Source organism: Chrysemys picta, chromosome 12, assembly GCF_011386835.1.
Source record: "Chrysemys picta bellii isolate R12L10 chromosome 12, ASM1138683v2, whole genome shotgun sequence".
In the NCBI taxonomy this organism is placed as follows: Eukaryota; Metazoa; Chordata; order Testudines; family Emydidae; genus Chrysemys; species Chrysemys picta.
Window position 1 is genome coordinate 17,007,921 of NC_088802.1, and position 15,097 is coordinate 17,023,017.

Consider the following 15,097-nt stretch of genomic DNA (forward strand, 5'->3'; position numbering starts at 1 on the left):
ACCCCCTCCCTTTGCACCGCCTCTCACCCCCAAACTCCATCCCAGAGCCTGCACCCTCACCCCCTCCTGCACACCCACCCCCTGCCCCAGCCCGGAGCCTGCACCCAGCACCCAAACTCTATCCCAGAACCTGCACCCCTCCTGCACCCTAATCCCCAGCCCAGGACCTGCACCCCAGACCTCCTCCCCCCACCCAACCCCCCTCCCAGAGCCTTAGGCAGGTGGGGTGGGGGGTTCTGGGCACCACCAAAATTTCTACAACCCTGCCACCCATGCGAGTGGATAAGGGTCAGGGCAGTCAGGGGACAGGTAGGGTCCTGGGGGGGGGGCAGTTAGGGTAGGGGGTTCTCAGCAGGGGACAGTCAGGGGACAAGAAGCAGGGGGGGTTGGGGTTCTGAGGGGAGCAGTCAGGGGGTGGGAAGTGGGAGGGAGTGGATGGGGCGGGGCTAGGGCGGGGCTTCCCCCCCCCAGTGTCCTCTTTTTTGTTTGTGGAAATATGGTAACCCTAACATAGACTAGCCTGCAGCTCTGATCAAACCTTACTGATCATTTAACAACTTCCAGTCTGTAGTTCCCATAGTTCACTGGTGAAAGCTGGATTTGAAAAGGATTCAGCTGCTCAGAGAAAACTTTCCCATATCAGACAAATTTAAAATCCTCCTTTGTTGCCTTTCCTGCCAGGCTGGAGTATCATTCATTTCTACAGCATCTTTCATGCAATGAAGGCTACACAGAGCTGAATGATACAGTTACACCTGTCTTGGGCAACTTGTGATGCCACTAACATGTAATTAAAAGCCTAAGTTATTACCCATTAGACTGGACAGCTCAGTACCTTGTACTCCTGGGCAGCTTCCTGTATGGGAACCACAGTGTGAGCGCGATGAGCCCGGGACTCTCTGCAGATCACACAGATGGGGGTTTGATCCTCTTCACAGAACAGTTTCAGAGCCTCCTGGTGTTCCCCACACACCCCGTCCCCTCCTGCTCCCTTTGCTACCTGTAAACTCAGCCGTTTGGCGATTTCTACAACATTTGCCAGCTGCCTGTTGCGTCTCAGGTTTCTCTGTTGCACAGTTTCTCTGCACTGAGGGCAGGAGGCGGCTGTATCGGATCCCTCCCAGCACTGGCTGATGCAGGCTCGGCAGAAATTGTGCCCACACTCCAGAGTGACAGGTTCTGTGAAATACTCCAGACAGACGGGACATGTAGCTTCCTCCTGGAGACTTTCCACGGGGTTCTCTGCAGCCATGGCTCCCTCTGGGCAGTGGAACAGGGTAACAATGTATGTTTCAAATTTCTGAGTTCACATTATGCCCCACCTGCAGCAACAACTGGGTGTTTCCCTTCCTGGAACTGACTCGTTCTGTTGGTGAAGCAGGAATAAGCCCATTGTGAATTTCAGCCCTGGAGGCTTTAGTGAAAAAAGTACCACTAGGGCTCTGGTCCTGTAATCAGTCCATTAGCTTGTGTGGAGGGTCAGTGGGCTTTGACAGGGGCATCCGTGTCCCCCTGTGATGCTGAGCCTGCAGAAGCAGGGAAAAGATCTTAATCTTTATCTAAAAAGAGAAAGGAAAATGTTTGTTTTTATATTTAGGTTCTTAGACCTTAGCTGGAGAACTCAAGCCAGAAAACAAACTGTTTCTTTTGTTTCTGAGTGATGAAGTTTAACTCTGGTCATGTTCTTAACCGTTTCTACTATGCCATGCGCCCAAGAAGCTTCCCATTTTATTCAAATGAGAGCTGAGATACTCATGGCATCACAGGATTCCAGGAGCTGGGGATTTAGGAAACACACTGGGTACTGAAAGACTCAAGGCTGCACTTCTGACTATTGAAGGTCCTTATCTGTCTCCCATCCTTGTACCATGTGTTTAGCCTCACAACATTGCTACGAGGTGATGAAGTGCTGTGACCCCATTTCAAAGAGAGGAACACCCAGAGCAGAGCAGTGATTGCCTGAAGCCACGCAAGAAGACTGTTATAGAGCAGGGAATTGAACCTCGGTCCTCCAGTCAGTAGGGGTTCTACCGCAACACGCTGGCCTTCCTCGGGTGGGAGATACCACTCACCCCACCTCCCTGGGCCACTTCCTACCGTGTCCCCTGAAGCCGGGGTCCATATGTCATCGGGGTCTCCGAGCTCTTCAGTGAAGGGAGCTCCCTAAGCTTCTGAGTCCACTCCTGGGCAGGATCCTCCGCCACATGTCCTCCCTCCTCAGTGGTCAGCCGCGAATGAGCTGGGCCGCTCCCTTTTACATTGAGGCAGCACTTGGCACATACCCAGCATGGTTTGAGGGGTGCGACTTCCACCATCCGTAGTGTTGGGTTAACTCTTTCTTGCCTAGCATGGGGTATACACACGCCATCACAGAAGGATAAAGACAAAGATACACGCAGGGACAATACATCAGTAAAGTTTGTCTAATAAACCTCTGACTGACCCTCCCCACAATCACTGGGCCAGTCCTGTGCAGATTCGGCTGGTCACAGTGGACAGGAATCGAGAACATGGTGAGATTGAAAATAGATTATTTTCCTCAGGCCTGATCTACAATGCTCAGGCTGCCTCTGAATACCCAGTCATGTTGTGTGTTCAGGGCCCAGCTGCCCACAGCCCTTCCCCTCTCCTGGTCTGTTTGTGTTCCCTAGAGAAACTTCTCCACTTGTGACCGCTGCTTCTAATCAGAGCCCTTGGGAGGAAGAGATGAGAAACAGAGAAACAAACATCTCTCCCTCACCCACAATCTCTGCCAGTCCTTGCTCCTGATCTGGTGGGGAAATACAGTAAAAAAGAGTCTGTTTGGATTCTAAGCTGGCGAAGTTGCTTCCTCCCCAGCAGCTCCCACAGCTGGTTGGCTCAGGTTTAATAAGCCAAATTGCACCTATGTGGACAGTGGCTGAAAGTCCGTATGTGGTTGCTCAGGGGCAAGGTTGGAATGTGCCGGGATCTCGGCCTGGTCCCTAGTGGGGCAGGTCTCCCGTCATACATAAACATAGCTAGTAACTAGTCAGCCTGGCTAGTTCAGTGGGTTGAACATCAGACTTTTAATCTGAGGGTCCAGGGTTCAAGTCCCTGGTCAGGCAATGAACTATTCCCCAATATCTCTTTGGAGACCTCCTTGATGTTACTTGGGGGAGCAATAGCTCAGTGGTTTGAGCACTGGTCTGCTAAACCCAGGGGTGTGAGTTCAACCCTTGAGGGGGCCATCTGGGGCAAAAAAAGTAGTTGGGGACTGGTCCTGCTTTGAGCCGGGGGTTGGACTAGATGACCTCCTGAGGTCCCTTCCAACCCTAATATTCCATGATTCCATGAACCTCTGTGCTGATTGGCCCCCTTGTCATCAGTCTCAGGGGAGAAACCAAGGGCTCAATGGAGTGTGGAGCTCCTCTCTCCCCCAGGCAGGGGTGTATAATTTTTGGTGATGCCCAGAACAGGTACAGTTCCCCTCCACACCCCCCAACTGCCTAAGGCTCTGGGATGGTGTTTGGGTCTGGGAAGGATGCAGGCTCTGGGAGGGAGTTTGGGTCTGGGAGGGGTGCAGGCTCTGGGAGGGAGTTTGGGTACTACGTGCAGGCAGTGGGTTGGGGCAGGGGATTGGGATGCAGGAGTGGGGGTTGGGGGGTGCTGGCTACTGGGTGTGGGCTCTGGCAGGTAGTTTGGGTGCTTGGTTTGGGCTCTGGGCTGGGACAGAGAGTTGGGGTGTTGGAGGGGGCATGAGGCTGGGCCATGGATGAGGAGTTTGGGGTGCAGCAGGCAGGCTGCCGCAGGGCTGGGGGTCAGAGAGGACTCCCCACAACCCTCTCCCCACCAGCAGCAGAGAGCTCTGGGGGAGCAGTCCCCCTCCTCTCCCCTCCTGGCACGACACTCACCCAAGGCCCCCTCAGAATGCTACTCAGGAGGTCCAGCCAGGATAAGCCCCCCACCCGGAGTTGACTTGGAGTCACCTACTGGGGGGGTGGGGCTGCCCTGCACCTTCTCCCTCCACAGCTGTAGCAGCCACCTCAGCCTGGCCCTGGCACTGCTCCCTTGTAGCCAGCAGCAGCAGTGGCCAGCCAGGGAGCACAGCGTGGAGCTGCAGGGGGCAGTGATGCTCGGGGGAGGCGCACAGGGATGGCAGGCGGGGCCGGGGGAGAGACCTGGCCCCGAACGACTGTGAAGCCACCCTGCCCCCAGCCCTGAATTTGCTGGAGCCCAGGAACGCCTGCCCCCACTCAGGCTGGGGCCTTTTGGCTGAGGGCAGCATATGTGAGGGCAGCTGGCATTGGGTCTCCTGCCTTGCCCAGGTACGGGGTAAACAGAGAACTGCGGGCCCCAAGGGGCTCAGGCCACTCGTCCATTGGGGGGACGAAGGGGGGGGTGCATCTGGGAGCCTGGAAGAAGCCACCTGAGAAGAGGAAAATCAAGTGTGGTGGGGAAGCCGTGAAGATAGCTGGAGAAGCTGCTGGGGATGTAGCTGGTTCTCTGGAACTGATGTGGCAGGACTTGAACAACGTGGCTCAGGGAGATAATGTTGCGACTGAGGTGAGTAAAGCAGATCCACACCTGTGACTGCCCCAGCCCGGCTGTTCCCTGGCTGCTGTTGGCTGAAGGATTTTCTTTAAGGGGAAGGAAGTCACTGCTGCTCCCTTGCTGCTAGAGTGACCAGAGGGCAAGTGTGAAAAATCGGGACAGGGGATGGGGTGTAATAGGTACCTGTAGAAGAGAAAGCCCCCGAAATGGGACTGTCCCTATAAAATCGGGACATCTGGTCACCCTAGTTGCTGCTGCAGTGATGAGCTGCCAAAATATTAACAACCGGTTCCCTCCTCCTCACCCCACAAGGGGGTCGTGCCCCATCCAACCCCCCACATTCCTTGACACCCCCGGGACCCCTGCGCCATCCACCCCCCTTCCTTGTCCCCTAACTGCCCCCTGCCTCCCCATCCAACCCCTCCTCTCATTCCTGATGGCCCCCGGGACCCCTGCCCCATCCAACCGCCCCTTCTCTCTGTCCCAACTGCCCCTGGAACCCCTGCCCCTGACTGCCCCCCACCGCCCCATCCAACACCCCTTCCTTCCTGAGTGCCCCCCCAGGACCCTTGCCCCCATTCAATTCCCCTTTTCCCTGCCATCTGACAGCCCCGAGTCCCGACCCTAATCCACCCCCCCCCACCCCCCTTACCACACTGCCTGGAGGTGGGGCCTGTGCCATCCGGAGTCGGGGCCGGGAGCTGGGGGCTGGGAGCTGCTGGCCGGCCCAGAGTCGGGGCCCAGCCCGGAGTCGGGGCCAGGGGCTGGTGCTGGGGGCCAGCCCAGAGGCGGGGGCCGGCCCAGAGTCAGGGGCCGGCCCGGAGCCAGCCAAGAGTTGGGGCCGGGGGTTGAGCCAAGGGCAGGTCCAGATCCGCTGTCTGGCCCGAAGGCGGGGGCTGGCCCGGAGTCAGGGCCGGGGCCGCCCGGAGCCGCGCGGCACCTGGAGCCCTCCTCGCGCCCCCTGCCCCAGCTCACCTGCAGGAAGCTGCTGCTTCCTTCTCAGCCCTCTCAGGCTTCCCGCGCGAACAGCTGATTCGCGGGACGCCGGGAGGAGGAGCCTTCAGGGGAGGAGGCGGAGGCGGAGCCGGAGCCAGGTGAGCTGGGGCCGGGGGCAGGGCAGGGAGCTGCTGGAGCTTTTGTTCAATTTAAAAGTCCTTTTAGAACCGGGACAACCAGTTCTAAAAGGGCTTCTACATTTAACAACCGGTTCCCGCGAACCGGTGCGAACCGGCTCCAGCTCACCACTGTGCTGCTGCCTGTATTTCTTCAGATTTGTAGTGATCCATCAAACACATTCACCCTGCTGCTGGCTCAGGTACCTGGGTCTTTCTCTCTGTATTTCAAAGCAGATGAGCGTTATAATAGTAATAAAAAAAAATCATAAATGGCAGGATACAATACACCGCTACCCTGATATAATGCGACCCGATATAACATGAATTCGGATATAACGCGGTAAAGTGCGCTCCGGCGGATCAGCACATCAGCGTGTCTGGCTCCGACACGCTGCTCTGAGCGGCGTGTTAAGGGTGGGAGGTGGGTTGGCAAGCGCGGTGAGGAGGTGAACGGCAGGCAGGAAGGGGGTGAGGAGGCAGGCAGGCGGGAAGATGGCGAGCAGGAGAGCAGCGGTCGGGAGATGCGGGGAGGCGTGCTGGACAGATAGTGAGATTAGCAGGGAGGCGAGCGGCAGGCAGGTGGGCGGGTAGGTGGGGTGAGGAGGCGAGTGGTGGCCAGGCGTGCTGGGCAGACAGTGAAGAGACTAGCAGGGAGGCTGATTTGTCCCGGGCCCTGCACCCCTCTAGGGACGGCTCCGACACGCTGCTCTGAGCGGCATGTTAAGAGTGCCTGGCCGGGGCCAAGGGGTTGGATAAGGAGCAGAGGGTCTCGGGGGGCAGTCAGGGGACAAGGAGCCTTCCCTACCTGATATAAGGCAGTTTCACCTATAATGTGGTAAGATTTTTTGGCTCCCGAGGACCGCATTATATTGGGGTAGAGGTGTATATAACTCCTCTGACTGTAGGATGCAGAGTGCCCAGCTGGTTAGAGAAGGACATTCAGCCCTGGTCTTCCCTACAAAATTACTTTGGTATAACTACATCGAGCAGGGGTGTGGGTTATTCAATGAAGACATATTGACTAAAGCGCCGGCATAGACAGCGCTATGTCGGCAGGAGAGCTTCTCCCGCTGGCATCGCTACCTTCTCATGGAAATGGAGTTATTAAACCGACGGGTTAGAGGGCCTTTTCCAGAAGTGCCACAGCAGCGCAATGTAATTTTGTAAATTTGTAGCGTAGAGCTGCCCTGAGATAGGCAGTGGGGGATGACCCCTTTGCACCTTTCTGAGTAAATGGTGGCTCTGTTGATGGTTGTCAGGTCTTATGTCACTCCACAAACGTAGGCTAAAGATTAATACAAAGTCCAGGTGAAATGTTACTCTTTATTTAGCTTCTTTAATCAGCTGGATTTTTACATGTACACAAAACTGGAGCCCAGCTGTGGGACTTGTCACTAAAATTTCACTGCAACATGAATCAGTATTATGAAATAGCTACATAGAACCACAACTCTGCATGGAGCTTTTCAGGATTAATGCTGCAGTGATCAATCCACCGGGGAACCCACTAAATCAACCCCCCGTCACTCTACCAGAACGAGATGAATCAGGGGAGTCGACGGGAGAGTTTCTCCTGTTGACCCAGTGCGGTGTGGACCCTGTGGTAAGCAGATACTTCAACTTGAATTACGTACCTTTTCCAACTCCAATATATCTTTTTTGAGGTGGGGCGACCAGGACTGCACACAGTATTCAAGATATGAGCATACCATGGATTTATATAGTAAAAGTGGAGGAGCTTGGTTTACCAGACTGATCAGCAATTATGTGAAAAGGCTGCAAAACACCAATCCTCTGGACTGCATTGACATGCAAAAAGCCTTATAAGCCAGTCAATGTCAAAGCCAATTTTAGAAGTACTTAATGAGGCTGTTAAGAATGCTGGAGACACAACTCAGTTTATGCGAACAAACATGGCTGTCACATCATACTTTCTCTTTAAGCAAGAGATACCATACACTACAAACTGGAGACCAGTGTTAAGTGCATTGTCACTTGTTCATCCTGAAGTTGGACAGTGATTCCGAACAAGACCTGCAAATGCTCATTATCTTTCTGCAAGAAACTCAACTGACTGGTTAGAAGCATGGAGTGCAACAATGAAAGACTCAGCAGTTGAAAAAGTGAAGAACTCTCTCACCATATTCCAAAAATGTGCATACATGGCTGATGAACGCACCAATGCAAATAGGCATCAAGTACTGAGTCATTGTGTACATTATCATGATGTCAGCGGTGGGCCTGTAGATGCATTTCTAGATGTTCAGGTTATAGAAGACACATTGGCTGCATCTGTGACCACCCGCATGTTAGAAGAGTTAAATGCTTGTCAATTGGAACCCAAAACAGACGGCTGCTTGTTCATTTGATAGAGCTGCAAACTTCCCTGGAAGACATGGTGGAGTACAAGCTTTCCTCAGAGAAAAGTAGGGTAACCCTAATATCTCCTATCCACACTGCAGAGACCATCTACTCCAGCTAGGGCTAATACGAGCAGTAGAATCTTCAAAAGATATAAATGTAATGTCTTCATTATACTTTTTTCTTTTTTCAGCAGGAGTCCAAAAGGACTGAACATCTTGGGGAAAAATAAAAGATACATTGGGACTGAAGTTCAAATTAGTCAAACCTGGGAAAACCCACTCACTCTCTCATGAGCAATCCACGACTGTAGTCTTAAAATTATTGCTACCATTATTATTGGCTGTGGAAAGTTTCTACCAAGATGGGACGGATCTAAGTAGTGAGGCTGGTGGACTACTTTTGCTTTCAAGTTCAGAGAAGACAATCACAATTCTCTCTCTTGTAAGTCTATTAATGAAACCACTCAGGTCATTAAACAATGGCATCCAGACATCTGCTACAATAATAGTTGATCTCTGTCCAGCAATTGAAGCTACATTTGGATCAATTAGAGAGAAATCCATTGAAAACGTACTGGAAGAAGCAAAGACTTCAGTCCAGAAGTTGACTAATGAAGGCATTTATATTGAATCCTTAAGTGAAGAGGACAAGAAATGTTTGTTAAGCCAGCTGAAAAAGTACGCAGATTTGATTGTTACAAATCTACAACAGCGACCTCTGGATTCTACTCAACCTCTGTGTAGCTTTTACAGATGCCTGTCTTACATGCCCCCTCACTTGGGCCAAAACTTTGAAAGGTCTCAATTCTGCCTTCTTCTTGTTCTACTCCTCTCATGGTACTGCTCTGCTACCTACCCCAATAAAGGAGAACTAACAACTTAAAATGCCTTGTTCAAAAATTTTAAGTAACACTTAACTTTCAAACGCCTGAACAGCAAATGTAACTTTTCTTGTCTGCATAATAAACACTGGCATTTTTATCTGTTTGAATAATCAAAGTGGTGCTTTCCGTGCCTTCTTGGCAAAGATTTGAACTGTTTCCTGCTGAAGGTCCACAAACTGGGCCAGCTCATGCTCTATTGAGATAGTTGCAAGGCTGACCAGCCTCTCCTGTGTCATTGTGGAGCGTAGATGTGTTTTTATTAACTTCAGCTTGGAGAAGCTGCGTTCTCCACTGGCGACTGTTACAGGAAGTGTTAGAAGTATGCGCAGAGCAACAAAAGCATTTGGAAAGAGGGTGATCTTATTTGTGCACATATATTCCAGAACTGCCTTTGGAGTTGATCCTGCTGAAATGTATCTTGAAAGGGCTTTCAGTTCATCACCTAAATCACTCGCATCAATATCACACATGTCATCATGCGTGAACACTGTCTCTAGTGCCCTGCATTGCTGGTGTAGGTCTTCTTCAGGTGTAGTGAGGAGTTTTGGAATATCCTACAACATCCCAAATAAACTGCTGTGTTCCTTGAGCTGCATGAAACGTTCTTCAACTGACTGTACTGCACAATCTAGCACCTGGTTAAAGAATTCAACTTTGAATTATTGTTTGGAGTCTCTTATGGGATTAGCCCGTGCCTTGTAATCAAAATGTCTTCTTCTTTGGTGACTCTTGTATTCTTGAATGGGTGGGAAAATCCCCCTCAGGGATACAGTATGAGCCATGTGTCTTTGTCCCCCACCCAGAGCCAGGGTTGGATTCTCTCCCCAGGGACGGAGCTCGGCGGGAAAGTAAAGATTGGGGCCTTGTCACCAGCAGTGATAAATGTCACCTCTCCCGGTCACAGTGCAGACAAACCCGGATCCTCTTTGGGTCCCGTCGCCAGGGCAGATGGGTCTCAGAGGAGGTGAAGGCCTGGAACTGACCCTTCCACTGCCCCACAGCCCAGATCCCATCCTCAGGGCTACGGCTGATCCATCCCTTCCTCCTCACAGACTCTCTTGCCACCCCCACGGCCCAGAATCGCCCATCCCCCACCTGCACCTCCCAGCAATGTCTCCCCGAGGTGAATCCCTCACAGCCCAGCACATAGTACACAGTGTCAAATCTCCCAGGGTTGTTGGGCAGTCGCTGCCGCGTGTCTCCACCGTTCACACTTTTCCGATCCTCAGACAGGACGAGTTTGGGATGAGCCGTGTCTGGATCCAGAGTCACATTCGCTGTGGGTAGAGAAAATCAGAGCGTTAGTTGCAGAGCTCAGCCCTGGGGGAGGCTGGAACCATTTCTCATATTCCCCAGCACCGTTCTGGTTGGGACATGCCTGGATCCCAGGGAGCTGCCTCTGTCCTGGGCACCTGAGTATGAGTAGAGATGTCACTGCAGTTCTTCAGCCTGTTTAATAGGAGACACTTTATTGGTTTCTCAATTCCTTGCAGGGGCTTCAGCTCCCCCTGCTGGGGCTGCTCCATTCCTAGCATCAGAGACACAGCCAGGAAGGTGTCAAGAAAGTTTTAGTGAGAAAGGAGCAGAGGAGGCAGGTACCAGCTATAAACCCCACAGAAGGAAACTCCCTCCCCTAATGCAGCCTCCACTCCCAGGCCAGGGAACAGAGAGGAAGGTGCAGCACTGGGGAAGAGCCGCTTAAGACCAGAGAGTAGGAAGTGTCATTGAGTGGGGTATCCCCATCCCCAGCCCGGAGAGAAGGGAAGGGAAGGGAGCAGCATCAGAGGGAGAGCATCTCCCCAATAAATGAAAGAGAGTGAGAAACTCCAATGGGAGAGCTACTCTGGGGGAATTCTGTGCCATACGCACATGCATAATTAATGGCTTGCACACATTTTTATTTTTTACTGCAGAAAGTAACTTCTGCCAGAAAGTTGCTGCAGTTCTGTCTTTTGCCCACCAGGGGCCGCTGTGGCACTAGAATTGAGCAGCCGCTCCTGAGTGGGAGCAGCCCCAGGTCAGGAGACAAGGAATATAGCGGAGAGACAGGCGCGTGGGGTTGGGGGCGGGTCATAGACAAGGATTCTAAGGGCTATTGAGGAAGGACAATTGGAACAGGGGTTGCATGGGAGTGGAGGCACAGAGCCACATGGGACAGGGGTACAGGGCCACATGGGAGAAGGGGGTGGCTGAGTGGGGACACAGAGACACATGGGGATGGGGGAGTGGGTGTCTGACTGGGGATGGAGGGACATAAGGTGACAATGGGGAGGGGGTATAAGGCACATGGGGACAGTGGCAGATGTGGCTGGCTGAATGGGAGAGGCTGGGGTAAGCTAAGGTCTGCATTGGGGAGGCTTCCTAAAAATCCCTCCCAGCCTCTCTCCCCTCCCCCGCCAAAATCCTGTTCCATATTTCTCTCACCCACAGTCAACAATCCTCCAGGTTCACTCCCAGGCTCCTTCTTCTCCCTCAGCTCCTCCATTCCCCTGACTCCCCCAAGTCATTGCATTGCTTCTGAGGGGGGCAGAAAATATGGTTCTATATTCTAGTTCAAATTAATTACTCAAAGTTCTGTATTTATATGCCTAGTAAGGAATCTATTTGACAAAAAACATTTCCTGAATCTTTTTCCCATGTCTGACATGGTTCGGACAGTGCATTATCGAGGGCCTCGGAGATTCAAATCCAAAGCAGCAGGGGGTAGCACTCAACACTAGAGCTGGGTGACCTTTTCTGTGCTAAATTTTTTTCCAAGGAAAATGCAAATTTGTCGACACTGAAACATTTCATGAATTCCTGTCACTGTCACCCAGTTGTTTTGTTACAAAAATGGTTTGAGCATTAGCCTGCTAAACACAGGGTTGTGAGTTCAATCTTTGAGGGGGCCACTTAGGGACCTGGGGCAAAATCAGTACTTGGTCCTGCTAGTGAAGGCGGGGGCTGGACTCAATGACCTTTCAAGGTCCCTTCCAGTTCTATGAGATAGGTATATCTCCATATATATATATATATAAAATAAAATAAAATAAAAAATCAAAACATTTTCTTCTTTTAATTTTTTTCCAGGATTTTAAAGTTCAAATTACTTTTTGTTTGAAAGTGTCCTTGTTTTTTTTTTTAAAATATAATTATATATTTTAAAAGAAATGGTCAAAATTGAAACAAAACATTTTGATTTTGTCAAAAATGAAACATTTCATTTGACCAAGAAAAAGTCAAATTTGTGTATAAAATTTTCAACAAATCAAAAATCATTTTTGGTTCAACCCTTTTAAAAAAAAAATCAGTCAGGGGGAAAGATCTGGTATTTGCCAAGTTTTGCTCAGAACCACGTTAACAGAGGCAGGTGGGGAGAAAAAATAACAAGTGAAACTCTGACACAAAAAACTGCAGGCTCAGGCAGAGAGCTCTGCATTGGATACATTCAGTTCACATTGGGAAGATTTTTATCACAGCCACAATGGCTGGAAATTAATTCATTAATGGAAATGAAATCTTAGAATCTGAAGAGGATCATGTTACGCTTTTCTATCCTTGCAACAAAGCCCGATGCCAACTCTGTCCACATATCTATTCAAGTGACATCATCATGGACCTAATCACATCAGCCACACCATCAGGGGCTCGTTCACCTGCATATCTACCAACATGATATATGCCATCATGTGCCAGCAATGCCCCTCTGCCATGTACATTGGCCAAACCGGACAGTCTCTACACAAAAGAATAAATGGACACAAATCTGACATCAGGAATCATAACATTCAAAAACCAGTAGGAGAACACTTCAACCTCTCTGGCCACTCAGTAACAGACTTAAAGGTGGCAATTTTGCAACAGAAAAGCTTCAAAAACAGACTCCAACGAGAAACTGCTGAGCTTGAATTAATATGCAAACTAGATACCATTAACTTGGGTTTGAATAGAGACTGGGAGTGGCTGGGTCATTACACATATTGAATCTATTTCCCCATGTTAAGTATCCTTACACATTCTGGTCTGGAATGGGCCATCTTGATTATCACTACAAAAGTTTTTTTTCTCCTGCTGACAATAGCTCATCTTAATTAATTAGCCTCTTAGAGCTGGTAGGGGAACTCCCACCTTTTCATGTTCTCTGTATGTGTATATATCTCCACACTATATGTTCCATTCGATGTATCCGATGAAGTGGGCTGTAGCCCATGAAAGCTTATGCTTAAATAAATTTGTTAGTCTCTAAGGTGCCACAAGTACTCCTGTTCTTTTTTCTAGGGAAAGCAGTTATCAGGCCATCTGTAGGGATGTGCGTGCACATACACACAGACGTACACACAGTATTCCAGGATCATGAAGCAGCAGACAAAAGTCCACATTCCCCAAGGCCACAAAGCAATTATTCACAAGAGTGAAATGTGAAGGATATAAGCTGTCATAAAATATAAACTGTAATTAAAGAGAAACTGACATAAGAAAGAAGGAGGGTGAGAGTTGTAGTGAAAATAAGAAACTAGTAAGGACTGTAAAACAACGTATCTGGACAGCACCCCAAGGCATACAAGGTGAATGACAGGCCTGGAGAAATTGTCAGAGCACAAAAGAACTGTAAACCAGAAGGGGGTGGAGGGATAGAACCCAACACATCACACCCAGGAATACGTGGCTTTATTTAAGCTGGAACTCAGAACAGTAAACAATCGCACAAGAGGATTCCTCAAGACAAAACTAAACATCCTCCAAACTCTGGGCTGACAGGGGCAGAGAACTGCAAGATTGCAGTGAACGTGTAACAGTGGGGGTTTGTTCTAGTGCATTGGATTTTCTGCTTCAAAAATCTGTTAGTTCATAAATTGTTACCTATAAAGAGAGTTTAATTAAGCTAATAGTAGTTAATATATAGTAGATAAGAATAATAGTTTACAGTAGCGTATGGCAGTGCTTTTCAACCTGTGGTCTGCAGGTCCCTGGGGGTCCATGCACTGTTTAAGGGGTCCGCAAAAGACTTAGGCCTTGTCTACATTTGCAAGTTACAGCACATTAAATCACCCCTGGGCACCCTAACTCCTGAGGTGTCCACACTGGCAAGGCACGTAGAGCACCCGGACTCCGTGGCTGGAGCGCTCCTGGTAATCCACCTCCACGAGAAGCATAGAGCTTGCTGCGTCCAGGCTGGAGCGCCGTGGTGCCAGTGTGGACGCCCTGGTCTATTAGTGCACTCTGACCAGCTCCAGTTCTACCCACTCTGGTCATCAGTTTGAACTCTACTGCCCTGCCCTCATGTGACCAACCGTTAGACCTGCCCTTTAAATTCTCTGGGAATTTTGAAAGTCCCCTTCCTGTTTGCTCAACAAGGCGTGGAGTGCTCTCAGTGCATCTTTCCAGGTGACCATGCCTCCATGCGCCAGGTGACCCTCTGCTTAGAGCAATGCCAAGGTGCTGGACTTCATCAGCATTTGGTGAGAAGAGGCTGTCTCTGGCTGTTCAAATTTAGCCTCCAGGCGCTGAACCTCAGCGGTCCATGCCGAAGTGAAGCTTTCACCCTTCCCTTCACAAATGTTATGGAGGGTACAGCATGCAGCTATAACCGTAGGGATGCTGTCATCGGCCAGGTCTAGGCTGGGTCTCCAAGGATCACAATGGGCATTTTGACTTCCCCGGTGGTGATCTTATGGTCCGGGAAGAAAGTCCCGGCTTGCAGCTTCCTGAACAGGCCAGTGTTCCGAAAGATGCATGCGTCATGCATCTTTCCGGACCAGCCTGCGCTAATGTCCATTAAACGCCCACGGTGATCCACAAGCGCCTGAAGAACCATCGAGAAATACCCCTTCTGATTAATGTACTCGGTGGCCAGGTAGTCTGGTGCCAGAATTGGAATGTGTGTGCCATCTATCGCCCCTCCGCAGTTAGGGAACCCCATTTGTGCAAAGCCATCCACAATGTCGCACATGTTGCCTAGAGTCACGGTTCTTCTCAGCAGGATGAGATTAATGGCCCTGCACACTTCCATCAACATGACTCCAACGTTAGACTTGCCCACTCCGAATTGGTTAGCGACTGATCAGTAGCTGTCTGGAGTAGCCAGCTTCCAGATTGCGATCGCCACCCACTTCTCCACTGGCAGGGCAGCTCTCAATTCCATGTCTTTGCGCCGCAGGGTGGGGGCGAGCTCAGCACACAGTCTCATGAAAGTGGCTTTTCTCATCCGAAAGTTCTGCAGCCACTGCTCATCATCCCAGACTTG

At 50.5% G+C, this 15,097-nt stretch overlaps 1 protein-coding gene and 1 non-coding gene across 3 annotated transcripts in view; one reads left to right on the forward strand and one right to left on the reverse strand.

Moving 5' to 3' along the window:
• Window positions 1-15,097, reverse strand: part of LOC112061430 (zinc finger protein RFP-like) — a 44,059-nt gene that overhangs the window by 14,974 nt on the left and 13,988 nt on the right. Inside the window, exon 1 of one of the 2 annotated variants that reach the window (XM_065565097.1) lies at window positions 836-1,501. The exons of the other annotated variant lie outside the window; for it this stretch is intronic. Within the exon in view, the coding sequence (XP_065421169.1) occupies window positions 836-1,252 (417 nt within the window). The 5' untranslated portion in view covers window positions 1,253-1,501. Of the gene's footprint in view, window positions 1-835; window positions 1,502-15,097 lie in introns of those variants that run through there. 2 annotated transcript variants of the gene reach the window in all.
• TRNAK-UUU (transfer RNA lysine (anticodon UUU)) lies at window positions 3,014-3,086 on the forward strand. Its single transcript has one exon. It is a non-coding gene; the product is annotated as a tRNA-Lys (tRNA).